The 13,648-nt window shown below is 44.8% G+C and overlaps 1 protein-coding gene across 1 annotated transcript in view; it reads right to left on the minus strand.

Annotated features, from left to right (window-relative positions):
- The window catches only part of LOC144128612 (cell adhesion molecule Dscam1-like), a 452,661-nt gene that overhangs the window by 41,576 nt on the left and 397,437 nt on the right, over nucleotides 1–13,648 (minus strand). Inside the window, 3 exon segments of the mRNA XM_077662147.1 lie at nucleotides 1,807–2,132; nucleotides 3,946–4,125; nucleotides 11,422–11,715. Of these exon segments, the coding sequence (XP_077518273.1) occupies nucleotides 1,807–2,132; nucleotides 3,946–4,125; nucleotides 11,422–11,715 (800 nt within the window).

Consider the following 13,648-nt stretch of genomic DNA (forward strand, 5'->3'; position numbering starts at 1 on the left):
TTTTAGAATGTGCAGGGTAATATCCGAACGATGACTTTCGCCACAAGACATTTTCACTCACTTTTAACTGGTCTAAACAAAGAAGTTTTAGCATCTTCTTCTAAATGCCAAATGCAGGCTACGTTTGTTACTTACTTTGTGAGACGGAGTGCCTTAGTACATTTTAGGCTGATTGAATTGCAGCTGAATTTAACACTTTCAGCCTACCAGTCGATAAATTTATCTTAAAAATGCAATGAAAAATTTTTATTACCTGGTGATGCGCCGAAAGTGAGCAAAAGGCAAATAAATGCATTGCATCAGAAAAGCTTAAAAGCGAAAATAAAATGTTTGTGTAGCTCAAATAAAATCCAAAAAAGTGGCGCGAAGAGTTTTGTAATCGGCATCTTACGGTGGAAAATTGTCAATCAACGTTTTTCAGGAACTACTGAGAGAATGTATCGCGCAATATAAGCGATCTTGCCTTTTAAGAGCAATGTTGCCCTAGTATTTATATGTACAATTACACCTCAGCTGTGGTAATGTCTATTAAACAAACAAAAACATTTCGAGCAGTAGTTTGTTTTCTCAATTTGTTGCTATCAAGTGAGTGTGGTCACAGTATGAAGGACTCCTAAAATTCGCTATGACTCAACTTTCCAGCGCACATAAAACCACAGACTCCCTCTCTGTCCGTGTGTTTTATGTGCACTGGAAAGGTGACTCGGAGTGTTATAAACCACCAATTAGTCAGGTGTCTACACTTGGCAACAAGATTCGGTATGATTCACTACGAGCAAGTAGGACGGACGTCACATGCACCAAATTATGTTTACATCAGCCGGATCGATCAAACACTCACCACAGCAGCAGCTTATGGTTCTCTGCGTATGCGACGGCCACTCATTTTATAGAGTTAAGGAAGTAAAAAAAAAAGAGAGGCGAGAATGTTCAATGTTGGAATTACTGTCGACTCGCTTAATTAACGTCAGTTTTAATTTGTAAACATCCTAGTCAAGCCCGTGTACCATTGCGGCTAGACTCATAATTAAAAAGAGGATGGAGAAACGCGCCAACTGGAAAATAAAAGAAAAATAAATACCTTTTTAAGGGGCAAGAGTTGCCCTGTTGCCACAGACTTTCTATTTCAGTAGAACTTGATGCTGGGCCAGTTGGTCGCTCATTCTTTGAAAATTGGATGTAGCGCCATTAGGAAGACCACTGAGAGAGGATGAGCGTTCTTCTTTGTTGTGTCTTCCTCTCTCTGTGGTATTCCTAATGACGCTGCATCCAATTTCCAAAGAACCTTTCTATTGCCGCATTGAGCACGAGAGAATTGGTTTTTGGCGAAAGGAAATGGCGCAGTATCTGTCTCATATATCATTGGATACCTGAACCGTGCCGTAAGGGAAGGGATAAAGGAGAGAGTGAAAGAAGACACGAAGAGAGAGGTGCCGTAGTGGAGGGCTCCGGAGTAATTTCGACCAATTGGGGATCTTTAACGTGCACTGACATCGCACAGCACACGGGTGCCTTAGCGTTTTTCCTCCATAAAAACGCAGCCGCCGCGGTCGGGTTCGAACCCGTGAACTCCTGATCAGCAGCCGAGCGTCCTAACCACTGAGCCACCGCGACGGATGAGCACGAGAGAAATAAATTTCTTCGAACAGGACAACTCCACTCATTACTCGACCACTCTCCTGTCCTCAAGGACAGCTCGGAAGTGTTTTTTTTTTTTTATCAGCACGCATCTCCAAGTACGCTCAGCGTGCAACGATCCAGTGCAGAAAGGTCAGTGCATGGAGTTGCACCGGCTGACCAGCTCACCCTGCGCACGTGAAAAGGCACGTCGTACGTGTGATGGTGTCTGTGCTGCCCCTCCCCGCCGCCGTTGGAAGGCACGCTGTCGCAGTCGCTGTTGGCGTCGTCGAACTCCTGGCCCGTGGTGGCGAGCTGCCCCGCACTCTGCGCCGCCGACAGACACTGCTGCTGCGTTTGCTGCGACTGCTGCTGCTGCGTCAGCCGCGGTGGCGACGGGTAGAAGCTCTTGGCGTTGGTCTCGTCAAAGGACGAGTGCAGCTTCTTGCTTAGCAGCACCATGTCCACCATGTCACGGCTACCCGTCTTGCTCGTGCGACTGCGGTCGTCTTCACCTGCAATGCGGGAAAGTTGGCGGTCTAGACGTTTTGCAGTGCTCCAACTTAGCGGATCATCTCAGGAAGCTAGTCTTGAATAAGTTTCACGCCAAAAGGTTGGGCAGTATTCGCGATGAAAGATGTCGTTGCTGCATAGGAGCTGCTCTGGAACTGCTTTTCATACGTAACCGTGTTGTTACGACCATCGCTTTCGATGCATTTACGATCTTCCTCAGCAGGGCTGTATTGAAATGGCTATTTTATAGCAGCAAAGACACGCTACTGGCCTTCTCTGTGGGACTGCTAAGATAATCAGGGTTACAACAAAATTCGCTTCTGTAACCACTGATCATTGAAGCTACTCAAAAATAAAAAGGAAAATATTTCTGCGGAAAAAGTTCACCCACAATAGCTTCCGTCTCAAACTTGTTCGGCTTGAATGAGCACCAGAAAGCACGGTTTTATTTCCTGCGCAACGTTGAAAAAATTCTTACTGAGCACGTAAAAACTGTTTCTTTACACAAAACAAACATACCTCTACTGCACACGCGCACTGCACAGAAGCTTAAGCTTTGTTTCCCGTACTCGCCAATAAGGACAATAAAACTGTGAGAAAGAAACACGCTGCGCAAGCGGCACTGCACTTTGAGGAAAGCAATTATAATGCGTTTCAGGGGGAGTGCGCAATCCTCTTCTCTCACTCTCTCTCTTCAAAGCCATCCGTCAGGCTTGTTTGACATGCGCCAGAAAACTCTCGATTACTCCTCGAAACAGCTCGCTTACCCCGTTTTATTCGTACATGCTCCTCCTTTCGTCGCACTGCTTTCACGCTTTGGTGGTTTTTGTCTTTTCGCGATGCGTCTTTCAAGAAACGAGAGCGATACTTTGTCATCATGGATTCTCTCTCGATCAATACACTGCGGAGTTTCGCCTTTTTTTCTCGCTCTGGCGTTCTATAGCAGCGGAAATGGAGTGTTTGCTTTGCCTGTTTTTGCTCAAAGAAAATGTCTTCGACGTAATAAACATACATAGGTCTACTCCCCCGGTAATACAAACAATACAACGGTACGTGTCAACTGCTACACAGTAAGCGGACCCGCTACCCGTGCTTGAGAATAAATGTTGGTATGATTGTTGAGCTAAAAACATGTTCAGATAGCCATGTATTTCTGGTCCTCAATATATGCATAGAGGAACACTCGGCCACTCATCCTGCGGCCAAAGTATTAGGGCAGCATAAAAGCCGCAGCTTCTCTTTGCCAGCTGTAACGAACTTCTTACTTCACCGGCTTGTCAAATGGTGAAAAGTATTGAGGTGCCTCAGAAGAATATCCTTACATTCGTTCTTTCTGATATCACGTGGCTCATAGTGACTGTTATCATAAAAAAGCACTTAAGACGTCCGAAGTTCTATAGCTGACCGTGCATAACAACAAGGAACCTGATCAATTGTTTCGTGAAGAGTGGTGATTACTGCGAGCATTACAGTCCGCGCTCACACATGTTACAATTCAAGCTGCCCCAGGCGTTGAGGGTAAAATAAATAAATAAATAAAAAACTTTGTTCACTCGAGGCATCTAACGAAACTAAGCACTGAACCAACAACACTAATGCATGAGAGAGATGTGCCAATTTTGAAAACTGCTGATTCCATTCTTGCCAACGTCCCCTTGCAAAGTGAAAGAAAGACTGCGATTGCAAGCAGTTTAGACTAAAGCGGATTGAGGCACACTGTTGGCAAGGAAGCCCAGAAGAATGAGACCAGGACAAAGATAATGCGCGCGCTGTTAACGCGTCCAAAGCGGCGCAAAGCAATGCGCGGGCACCCACCGGCAGTTTCGTAGATGACCCTGGAACGCGCGCGGCAGCAAGTGCGGCTGTAGAGGAGGCAAACGACCAGCGACACCATGAGCACGATGACAGCAGAGCAGGCCACGGGAACCACAATGCCCAGGTGGCGGTAGAAACGGCGCTCCTCGCTATTCACGGACACCAGGGGAGGAACTGTCCCTGATGAGGAAGACAAGAACATACGCGGCAATACTGGACACCTCCCCGTGCTGGAAGGCAGCAACAATACCATGTATTAATGAACATAATTTGAGATTTATTGTCACGATTCCATCATGTGCCGTCCCACAAATTCAAGGCATTCAACGAGTCAAGCTCTTTCGTGAAGTGTTTCCGCGAAAGCACTCTATTTTTCTGTCACTGATCTAGATTCACTTCCTTGCCCATTTTTATTGTTAGCTTTGTGTTGCAGTTGCTTTCTCAGCTGAATTTTCGAACTAGCGACACTTGGTGAAAGAATCATAAAAAGCCGATGGAAGTACAAGTAAAATTTAAATGGTTACTGTAAACATGTGGACTGGAAAAAAAATATTTTTTTAGTAAGTTAAGTATGTAAGACCATGTGTGCGAGCTTGGCAACTATTCCTTTCAACGAGTAGCGTGCCACTTAGGGCTGCCGTTGGGGAGATTATAAAAGGAACCCGAGTTAAAGCTATAAGTAGCCAGCCCACCTAATCTCACCGGCAAGTTTGTAGCTAAACAGAACCGAAGCGATGTTCTGAATACTTCTTTTATTATTGAACAATAAATAGCAAAATTTTGAATAAACACAACAAAGGGAATAAAGACTGCAACAATTGGGGCCTTTTGCTTGGCCTTCAAGCCACAGGTATGTTGCAAGTCAATTAGTAAAGTTCAGGGCGCCCACACATAGCTTATCTACAATAGATAGTGTTCTTGGTCCAATGCTTAGGGGAATCCCCAAAAGTGGAATGCATTTGCATTAAGTGTTAGCATCCACGCTAGCGCAGCCATACGGCCGAGCAGGAAAGCCAATGATCTTTCACAGAAACTTCGCAGTCGAAGATTAATTCGGCCCAGTCCGTAGTTGGAATCCGGAATCACTAGGTTTTCGTGGCAGACGCTCTACCAGCAGCGCTAGCCAAGATGGCTATAAAATAGTCGGTAGCTAATTTATCAACAACTCAAAGTGGGAACGCTTTTGGTTCATTGTTTAAGGCAATCCCCCGAGGTAGAGTAGATTTGTAATAAGAAAGAGACTGGCGGCTAAATTAGCGTGTACAGAAGTTTCTTGTCCTTTTGCCATTTACGAAACATGCGCTTTACACTTGCGTGCTTTCTCTTAGCAGGCGGCGGTCTCGGCACTCTCAATGCGTAAAACAAGCTTTGTCGCCTTGGTCTGCTCAAGTGTTTTGTCCCTGGTATGTGCTTCAGGTGTTCTAGCGCCAGGCAGCATTATGCCATCCACATGGCTGCAGCCATAGTGGCACCCTCGCGCATAGCTTCGGGTATGTTTATGCGCACCATCTCCTCCGGTGGCAAGAACACACGCGTACTGGCCTCCACGACCGCAAAGCTCCGAAATCATGGGTCGTCTTAATGGTTGCTTGCTACTGTATATGCAATTACTGAACAAAATGGCTAGAAATGTGTCCAAATAAAAGTTCAAAGTACCCAGAAAGCATCCAGAGAGCCAACCTGGAATTTTTATCGCCAAACGCGGTCGTAAAGTTGCCGTTTTGCGCAAAGTAGCCACCAACGGCAACGCTAGTGTCACCACTGCGTTGTCGCTGCCTCTATTAACATCTATGGTCTATTTGGCTGCGTGTTGAAAAAGAAGCATTTCCTACTTCACGCCAACTCTAATTAAAAGGCCGAACACCACTCTTTATTTTTCGTTTTGTTCTATTTTCTCTTTACGATCGTGTAACACTCACAATAGCTCCGATATGTGTAGACGAAACAAAGCAACGCAAGTGAAATGTGTTACAGCCGGGTTCGCTGTGGATATAAATCGTGCCTGTGCTGTCACTTACGGACATAAGCAATAACTATCTTGGGTGTCTTTCTAGTGGAGCTGAACCTGTATACTACCACTAATGTATTATCTCTCCTATTACACCCCTATTGCTAAAGACAGCGTATTTTCGGTTTATGTAGATTTTTGAGCGAGAAAAATATGTTCCAGCATTTGCTACGTGGTGTACGGTGTCGAACGCTCCGAAACCGCATTTGGGCAAAGAAGGGCATCGCAGCGGAGGGGAACAGAATAATTTTGGCCACTTATTGTTTTTTTTTAATGCAAACTGACATCGTATAACACTCGGTCGTTTTCGCTTATTCCTTCTTTCGAAATGCGGGCGCCGGAGCCGCCTTCGATTTTGCCACTTTGGTTATAGCGGCGGAACGTCCCTAACAGTGAGCCACTGCGGCGGGTGTGGTGTTTCCACCATTTATTGTATGGATTAGGTTCTGTGGTGCAGTACTATTATTAACTCCTTCTATTCCTATGAAAAAGTTAATTGAAACAAAAGTTTCATTTCGTGTGTGGCCATGATCGCAATACTTGCGAGTAAAAGTATATGACATGATGTCGGCGTGGTGTGTCTTTATCGCCTCCAAGTTTTGTTAATCTTTTTTGTTCTGTATATAACGCGCTAGCATTGTTCGTTACACATCAAATGAAAGTCAACGGACATTTATTTTGTCTCATCTTGGCCTTTGCCCCTTTGTGTACCGGTGTTCCCACTCGAAAAAAGGGTGAACCAATTGGTCCAATTCTCTAGGTTGCTATGATCGCAGTTTTGGCTTAATCTCGAGCAAGTAACTTCAATTTTATAGACGTCACTACTTTTTTTAAATACGCAGCCTCATTCATTTACCCAACAGTTCTCCTTTTGCGCACTGTCTTCATGTGTGAGGCAAGTATTCGGTGTAAGGGTTTCTTAGTACTGCCAAGCTGACTTTGTACTATATATCTGATAAGTCTTCGCGTCATTGTATTTAGGCGCATTATGATGTATACAAGAATAAAAATCTTATGAATTAACATCACACGTTTGCTCGGCGATGAGCAAGGTAAAAATTTTAGACGCAGACACTGAGAAACAAAATCTCCATTCAAGCAGTAATCAAATGGAGCGATAAACCCGAGTTTCGAATTTTTTTTTTTTTTGAACAAAGGTATCCCGAAAAACTCATTGATATCATTTTTTGAGCTCCACTTTGCATCTATGAGCGCCTTAGTTTCTCCTCATGTTCCGAAGAATACAAACGCCTTTTGACTGGAGCCGCCAGCCAGCGTCAGCTTTATATGTCTGAAGGCTCCTAAGAGCTTGCACTCTGCGATAAAAAAAACAGCGTGCGTTTCTAGAGCTCTTTTATCTTCCGCGGCGAACTGCAGAAAATTTATCAAGCCTAGGTGGTTTATATGCACCGAAAATCAACGCTGTATTGCCTTTTGTTCGAATTGATAATGTAGATGTACTTAATAATTACTTCTATGTGCACCTTTTCTAAGGTAAGAACCAAGTGGACGTTCTTGAGCTAAAGCTGAGAAACAACTAAGGTTCTGAAAGGGGCGAGAAGATTCTTTGATCCTAGACTCTATCATAAGTGCATATATTAAGTATTTTGATAACTCGCGCAAACATATCCCTAAGCATTCGGGAACGTCGAGCAACATATACATTTTCCGCTGCGCATTGGCGAAACCTGGGCGCTTTTTGTTTGGTATGTTTTACACCCACATTACTGATCAGCTTTTAAGTACCACTTCTCAGTGCGAGCTAAACGCTTTTGAATGCAGTTCAGTTTTGGTGGAGTTCGATTTCAAGCACGGTGCAGTTACCATCACCATTTCAGTGTCCTGTGCCGAGGATCGTCTGGCTTAGACAGCCGATGTTATTGCTGGAGGTGAATGCTAAGCAAGCGAGAACACTCCCTGGAAGAATCAGACGTTGAATAGATCGTCAAATGTACGGCGAAATATATCGTCATATGAATAAATTGATTGAAAACGTAAGCATACACTGCATCGCACAAGATGAAATATTCGGCATGCCTGCTGAAAAATTGCCGCATTTGTTGGCTACATAGTTTAGCAAATTTACACACCTCCGCAATTATTTAAATTTTCAAGACGATAAAAGGCTCGTAGTAACGAGTCTTTTATCGTTTTAAAGGGGTAGACATATCAAATTTTATGGCTGTGGGTTTTTTTTTTGTGTAATGATGCGCAAGACAATAGTGCAAATGAACCATGACACGAATTTCACCTACGCCAGAGGAGTAATTTGTAATCGAAGTTTTTTAACGTACAGTTTTGGTTTCGGTTGCTACAGCCGAAAGAAGGTTGTGACCTACCAGATGAGTTGCGGACACTTGAGTCGTGCGAAAAAGCGATATAGTTGCTGCTTCTTCATTTTCTGTGATTCTAACTCTTCGGCAAGCTTGCGTAAGGGTTAGTGCGAATTGAAACCATGACCGCGGCGACCATGCTGCGGCATATATGTGTCTCACGTGACCTCACAGCATCTCTGACGCCGCTGTCATAGTGCCGACGTTGAAAGTAGAACCGAAGCAGCATGAGAGAAAAAATATTGAATTGTAAACTATTTACCGATTGGTGCCGCAATTCACGTCGGTTTCTCATGTACTCCGCATCATTTCAAAGACAGAACCACGATGCAAATTTGGTGTTTCTGCTCCTTAAACTTTAGGCCTTAAACGCTGGCGGCGAGTGCATAATCATCATATTTATGAGGCATTAAGGGCCTCCAAAGGTGCTCACACTGAGGGGGAGGAGTAAGTAACAGTAGCATTCCCCACTGTTCATTTTAAACACCCGTCTGTTATAGAAACTACAGCCGCTTATAGTGAGCGTTTGTTGGAAAAGATACACACAAAATACAGATTAAGTCGTTAACACAAGTAGCAGCGCTATTCTCTAAGCTTTTCTTTCTTTACCGTCCTTTCTCCCCTTAATATTTCGCTATTCCATTGTGTAACGTCAGGGCGCATTGCTTGCAAGTAATATCCTTCGTACGCGTTGGTTTTGAAAGCTATATGAGTATTCAGAAACAGAAAAAAAAGAGAAATCAGAAATAAAACTTTAAAAGTATGACTCCCAGGGCTCTCGTATCAAAAGTAGGGCTATCACACGGCCCTATGGGCAAGCAAGGGGGCATTTTCGACGAACGCCAGGCTTCATTAAAACCCCAGTAATTTCTTCGTTTTACAACGTATGGTACTTACAGTGAGTTAAAAAAGAACTTTTTGCAGGAAAATGTATGTACCGGTGTGAAAAGGTCTCTGACGGACTGAACAGTGAAGTTAGATTGCCTTGATTGTGCGACAAAGTTTATTTATGACGTCTGGCTTTGTTTATGGGCGTTTAACGTCCCAAAGCGGCTCAGGTTGTGTCAAACGCCGGCTCCGGAAATTTAGACCGCCTGGGGTTTTTCAACCACTAACATCGCAGAATACACAGGCCTCTATATTTTGCCTCCATCGAAATTCAACCGCCCCGGTCAGGTTGGAACCCGCGTCTTTCGGGTCAGCAGCCGAGTGCCATAATCACTAAGAGACCCAGGCGGCTTTTATCATGACGTTTGTCAGAGCTACTGAAGCGTCATTAGATAAATGCTAAATTGGTTGTAGCTCTTCCAGGAAATCTCGTGAGAGGCTAAACAATGAAGCACTTGTGTGAACAGAAATTTATGCCTCAGAGGTGCGAAAACGAGGACGGAAGGAGAAGAGCTGATAAAAGTAGAGCCACAGGCGTTCAATATTTCGGGCTTCAAAATTTTATGCAGCAGCGTTCGAGGCAAGCAAATTTACAACAGCATATGTTATCGCCAGCGCTTGGGAAACTTGGTGGTCAAAGAAAGACTGTTCATTGTGTTCAGAACTCAAGTGCCAAGAAAACGTTATTTTCGTAGCTACAGACGCTGAAAAACAAGTTACGGGAAAAACGGGGAAAATTATACCGTAATCTTCGGTGATATTAGAGCAAGGTTTCTTATATTTCAGAGCGTCGTGACATACTGCAAGAAGGCATCCTAAGGTGTTCAGGAGGATGAAATTGTCTGCCAGAACCATTTGCACTCGGGGGTGTTTGCAGCACACAGGAACATGGTGAATTACGATACCATAATCCCAAACATGGAAGGGTAAGATCCACGCTTTCACGTCCTATAGTCCTAGATTTTGCACGATGTGTACTTGCGGTTTTCTCTCGTTGTCTACTTTTTACGCGACAGCGCTAGGATTCGCAATGTGCAGAAAATCTGGCGTCATCGGTGTCGGCGTTGTGAGCAAAAAGCACATGGTCCACATGCTACCTAGGTCACGCGACTTTGCGAGGTCATAAAACCTACCCACCGTAGGTTTAATGATTAGTCGAGAGCAATTGCTCAATGAGAACAACCTGTCTTTCACAAGCCCCACCGGAGGCAGTGTATGAAACAGACACCTTTCTGAACAGTGGCACATCGTTTTACCGCTGCACCAATGCGCCAAGACTGGTATGAGGACTCCCTGCGATCTATGAGTGTAGAGAATGACCGCATCTGCCAAGTGATGCCCAAAGAGGACTCGAGACCACTGAAGATAGTCATTAACTCTATCGCGTCATACCCTTAAGGCACAGCTCTAGTGCCTTCAAGTTTCTACCTCCTCAATTCCTTCGCTCACGCCGTGGTGAAGGGCTCCACACACACTGAGGTAGGTACCGCGTCTTCGCATTTTGTGGCTTCCTACAACAGACACTTTTTACAAGGAGGTCCAAATGTTGTATTCCCCAATAGGTTTCCTCAAGCTAACAATCTCCGCACGTGGGTTCTCAAGCTAACGCCTTCAAAAAGCAGTGCGTCTATGATGTTCGGCGCCCGTCCTTGAAATAGTTTAAGTTGCCGGTACACAAGTGAGATTCTCAACAGCGCTTATTGCACCTTTCCTCGGTCTTGAATCAAAGTACCACAACTATTTCACCAGAGTACCGCAGCAGAGAGGCGAGAGTAAACAAATCCTTCCCAAGGCTCGCTAATCTCGCCAGTTGCAAATTCACTTACGGAGCCTCTGTACTCAAATCCGGCACTTTCATTTGTTCAGAGCATAGAATATAGGTCAGTGCCGTGTCACTTACTAGACTGAGAACTACGCGATATACTACGACGTGCTCGTAGAAAAAAAATGCAGGACTGGCCCCATCATGGGTGACGCCAGTTATTTGTTGTGTGTTGGTGCAAGCGCTGTTTAGTGTGATGGTGCCACATTTGTCTCCGCGTTCTAAATTTCAATCCGTTGCACTAGAACTTTAAATCGAAAACTTGTATACACACATGAAATTAAAAACATGAAATTAAAACCATTGAAAACTACTCCACACCCAAGCACTATTTCCAGATACTGACCAGTAATTATGGGCGGATTTTAAAAACCTCGACCGAAGTTTCAAAGCTGGAACCATTAAAGAACTTGAAGCCATTCTACCTCCGGTCTCGGTGTACGTGGCAAACACGAATTCAGCGTCCGTGGAGCCAGCATCGTTGTGCGCCGTCATGAGCAGGTTGTACCAGGTTCCGGGAGACAGCTGGGGCACCATGAGGGTCTCGGTCTGCGGCTGCACGTTGTTCGAGATGAGCGTCCACTCGGCCTCGCCCTTGGGCTTGTACTGGGCCACGAAGAAGCTGATGTGGCAGCCGCCGCTGTACCACGCGCCCAAGTGCAGCAGCACGAACGTCGAGTTGACCGCCAAGAAGGAGGATTTGTCCGGGGCCACGGGCGCTGTGTGACGTAAAAAAACAGAGATAGAAACAAGACGTCTGTAATTCCCATTTCTCGAAAGAACATTTGCTGCAGCAGGCAACGGTTAAAAGAACTATGAACAAATAGTTAACATTATCCACTTCAACGCTTCCTTCGCAAGCTATTTTGTATGTATGTACTCATCAGCGTGAGCAGGTTATCATCATTATAATGAACATAATTCATTCACGGCGGGAGAACGTTATCTCCATAGTCTCTCAAAATAACCTTTTCCTACATGCGACGCGACCATATTGTCCCCGCAGACTTCCTAAACTCATCCGCTCACGTTCCAAAGCTGGACGGCGGATATGAGAGACATCGTAGAGACATCGTCGTTCAACCTCGCGTCCTGGAAAACCTGCCTCAGAACGTCATATTTATTAAGATACTGCGGCGGGTTTAAACCATTCATTCTTTCATAATTACCAGTTTACCAAAGCAATACACTATCTGGAGAAAACCCGGAAGAATACGCGGTATGCGTCGCGCACATGCCAGCAGTGACTATCCTTCTTGACGGACTTATCTGAAGGCTCGCTTTTGTGGCCACGGCTATACATGGCACCTGCTTTTGGAGGAGTTTAGCTGGGCGTTCAAAGACCATTCCATTAGTTTTAACAAAGCCGGAAGCACGCGTTATAAAAGCTGTCGCAATAAACGCCTCTAATACCAGAAAAAAAGTAGTCGGCAAATCTGAATATTGAAGAGAGTGTACAGAAATAGGACACTACCGGGCGTGCCTCGAAATCTTTGTTAGCGGCCGCTGTCAGAAGCAGTGGAGGCTGTTAATGAAAGCAGCATGCAAAGCACACTGGACACAACATGCAATACAAAAAGGGGGTGTTAGTGTCGGGAATGGGGGCGCTGGGAGACATTAGGAACCGGAAACCCTTCTGGTTCACTTCACGCTTGTTCTGGAATTAAAAACACTAAAAATCGTGCGGCATGTAATTAGCTATTTGAACCAGCCGTTAGTTATTGGAGCTGGCTATGCAACTGTGCTTCTATAATCGCTCATCTGCAAGCAAATAACGACAAGAAAAGATTTCAATTATCAGAAACCATTTCAGCGCAATAAAAAGTCAAGCTGTTTCTTTTGCATGGGCTAGCGAAAATTTTTGCCGAAGAAAAATGCGCCTAAAATGTCTTGCACTGAAGTAAAAGTGAATAAGAGTTTTTTAACAGTGTATTTTAGCAATGGAAAATGCTTCTCACTGTGGCATAGCCTTCATTACTTTATGCGCTATAAAATAAATTGAGTATTGTCTGGTGCATGCTGCGAAATTAGACAATATCGAATACTTGAACAAAACAATGACCAGCACGGATTTATGCATTTTTTTGAAGCAGTGTATTAAGGCACGTTTCTCTTTAATAAGCACGTTGTGTACTCTACCCTCTTCTTCACGTCTTCAGATTTACTAGTCCCAAGAAATAGCCCGTACCTCCTTAACAAACCAGACTGCCCTTTCTCTTAACAAGTTCCCGAGAACCGCGGGTTAATGCCAGGAGGCGATTGGGTTCATGACTAGGCGCAGTGCGGCGCGCGTGGGTAGAACGGAGAGTTTTTCCAGACAGCTCCTCTGCGAAACCGATATTATCTCTTCTCTCGAGATGATGGGGGGTGGGATCCCGGTTAACGATCCTGCGAAGCGTGTACTGGAAGGATTATTAAAGCTACTTAGCACTCTGCTTGTTCCTCGTCGAAAGTGAAGCTTTCTGAGCGGTACAAGCTTACGTATCCCGTTTCTCGCGTAGTTTCTTTTTATTTCCTTTCATTTCTCTTTCGTTCTTTTTCTTTCGCGTTCCTCCTTCGACGAAGCTTCACTGCTTCGTTAGCGTGTTCCCCAGAGCCACTGCATGGACCTCATAACCGGCAGGCCTCGCATCGCGGCAGACTCGAGCACTT

This window comes from Amblyomma americanum, chromosome 4 (genome assembly GCF_052857255.1).
Source record: "Amblyomma americanum isolate KBUSLIRL-KWMA chromosome 4, ASM5285725v1, whole genome shotgun sequence".
NCBI classification, from domain to species: Eukaryota; Metazoa; Arthropoda; class Arachnida; order Ixodida; family Ixodidae; genus Amblyomma; species Amblyomma americanum.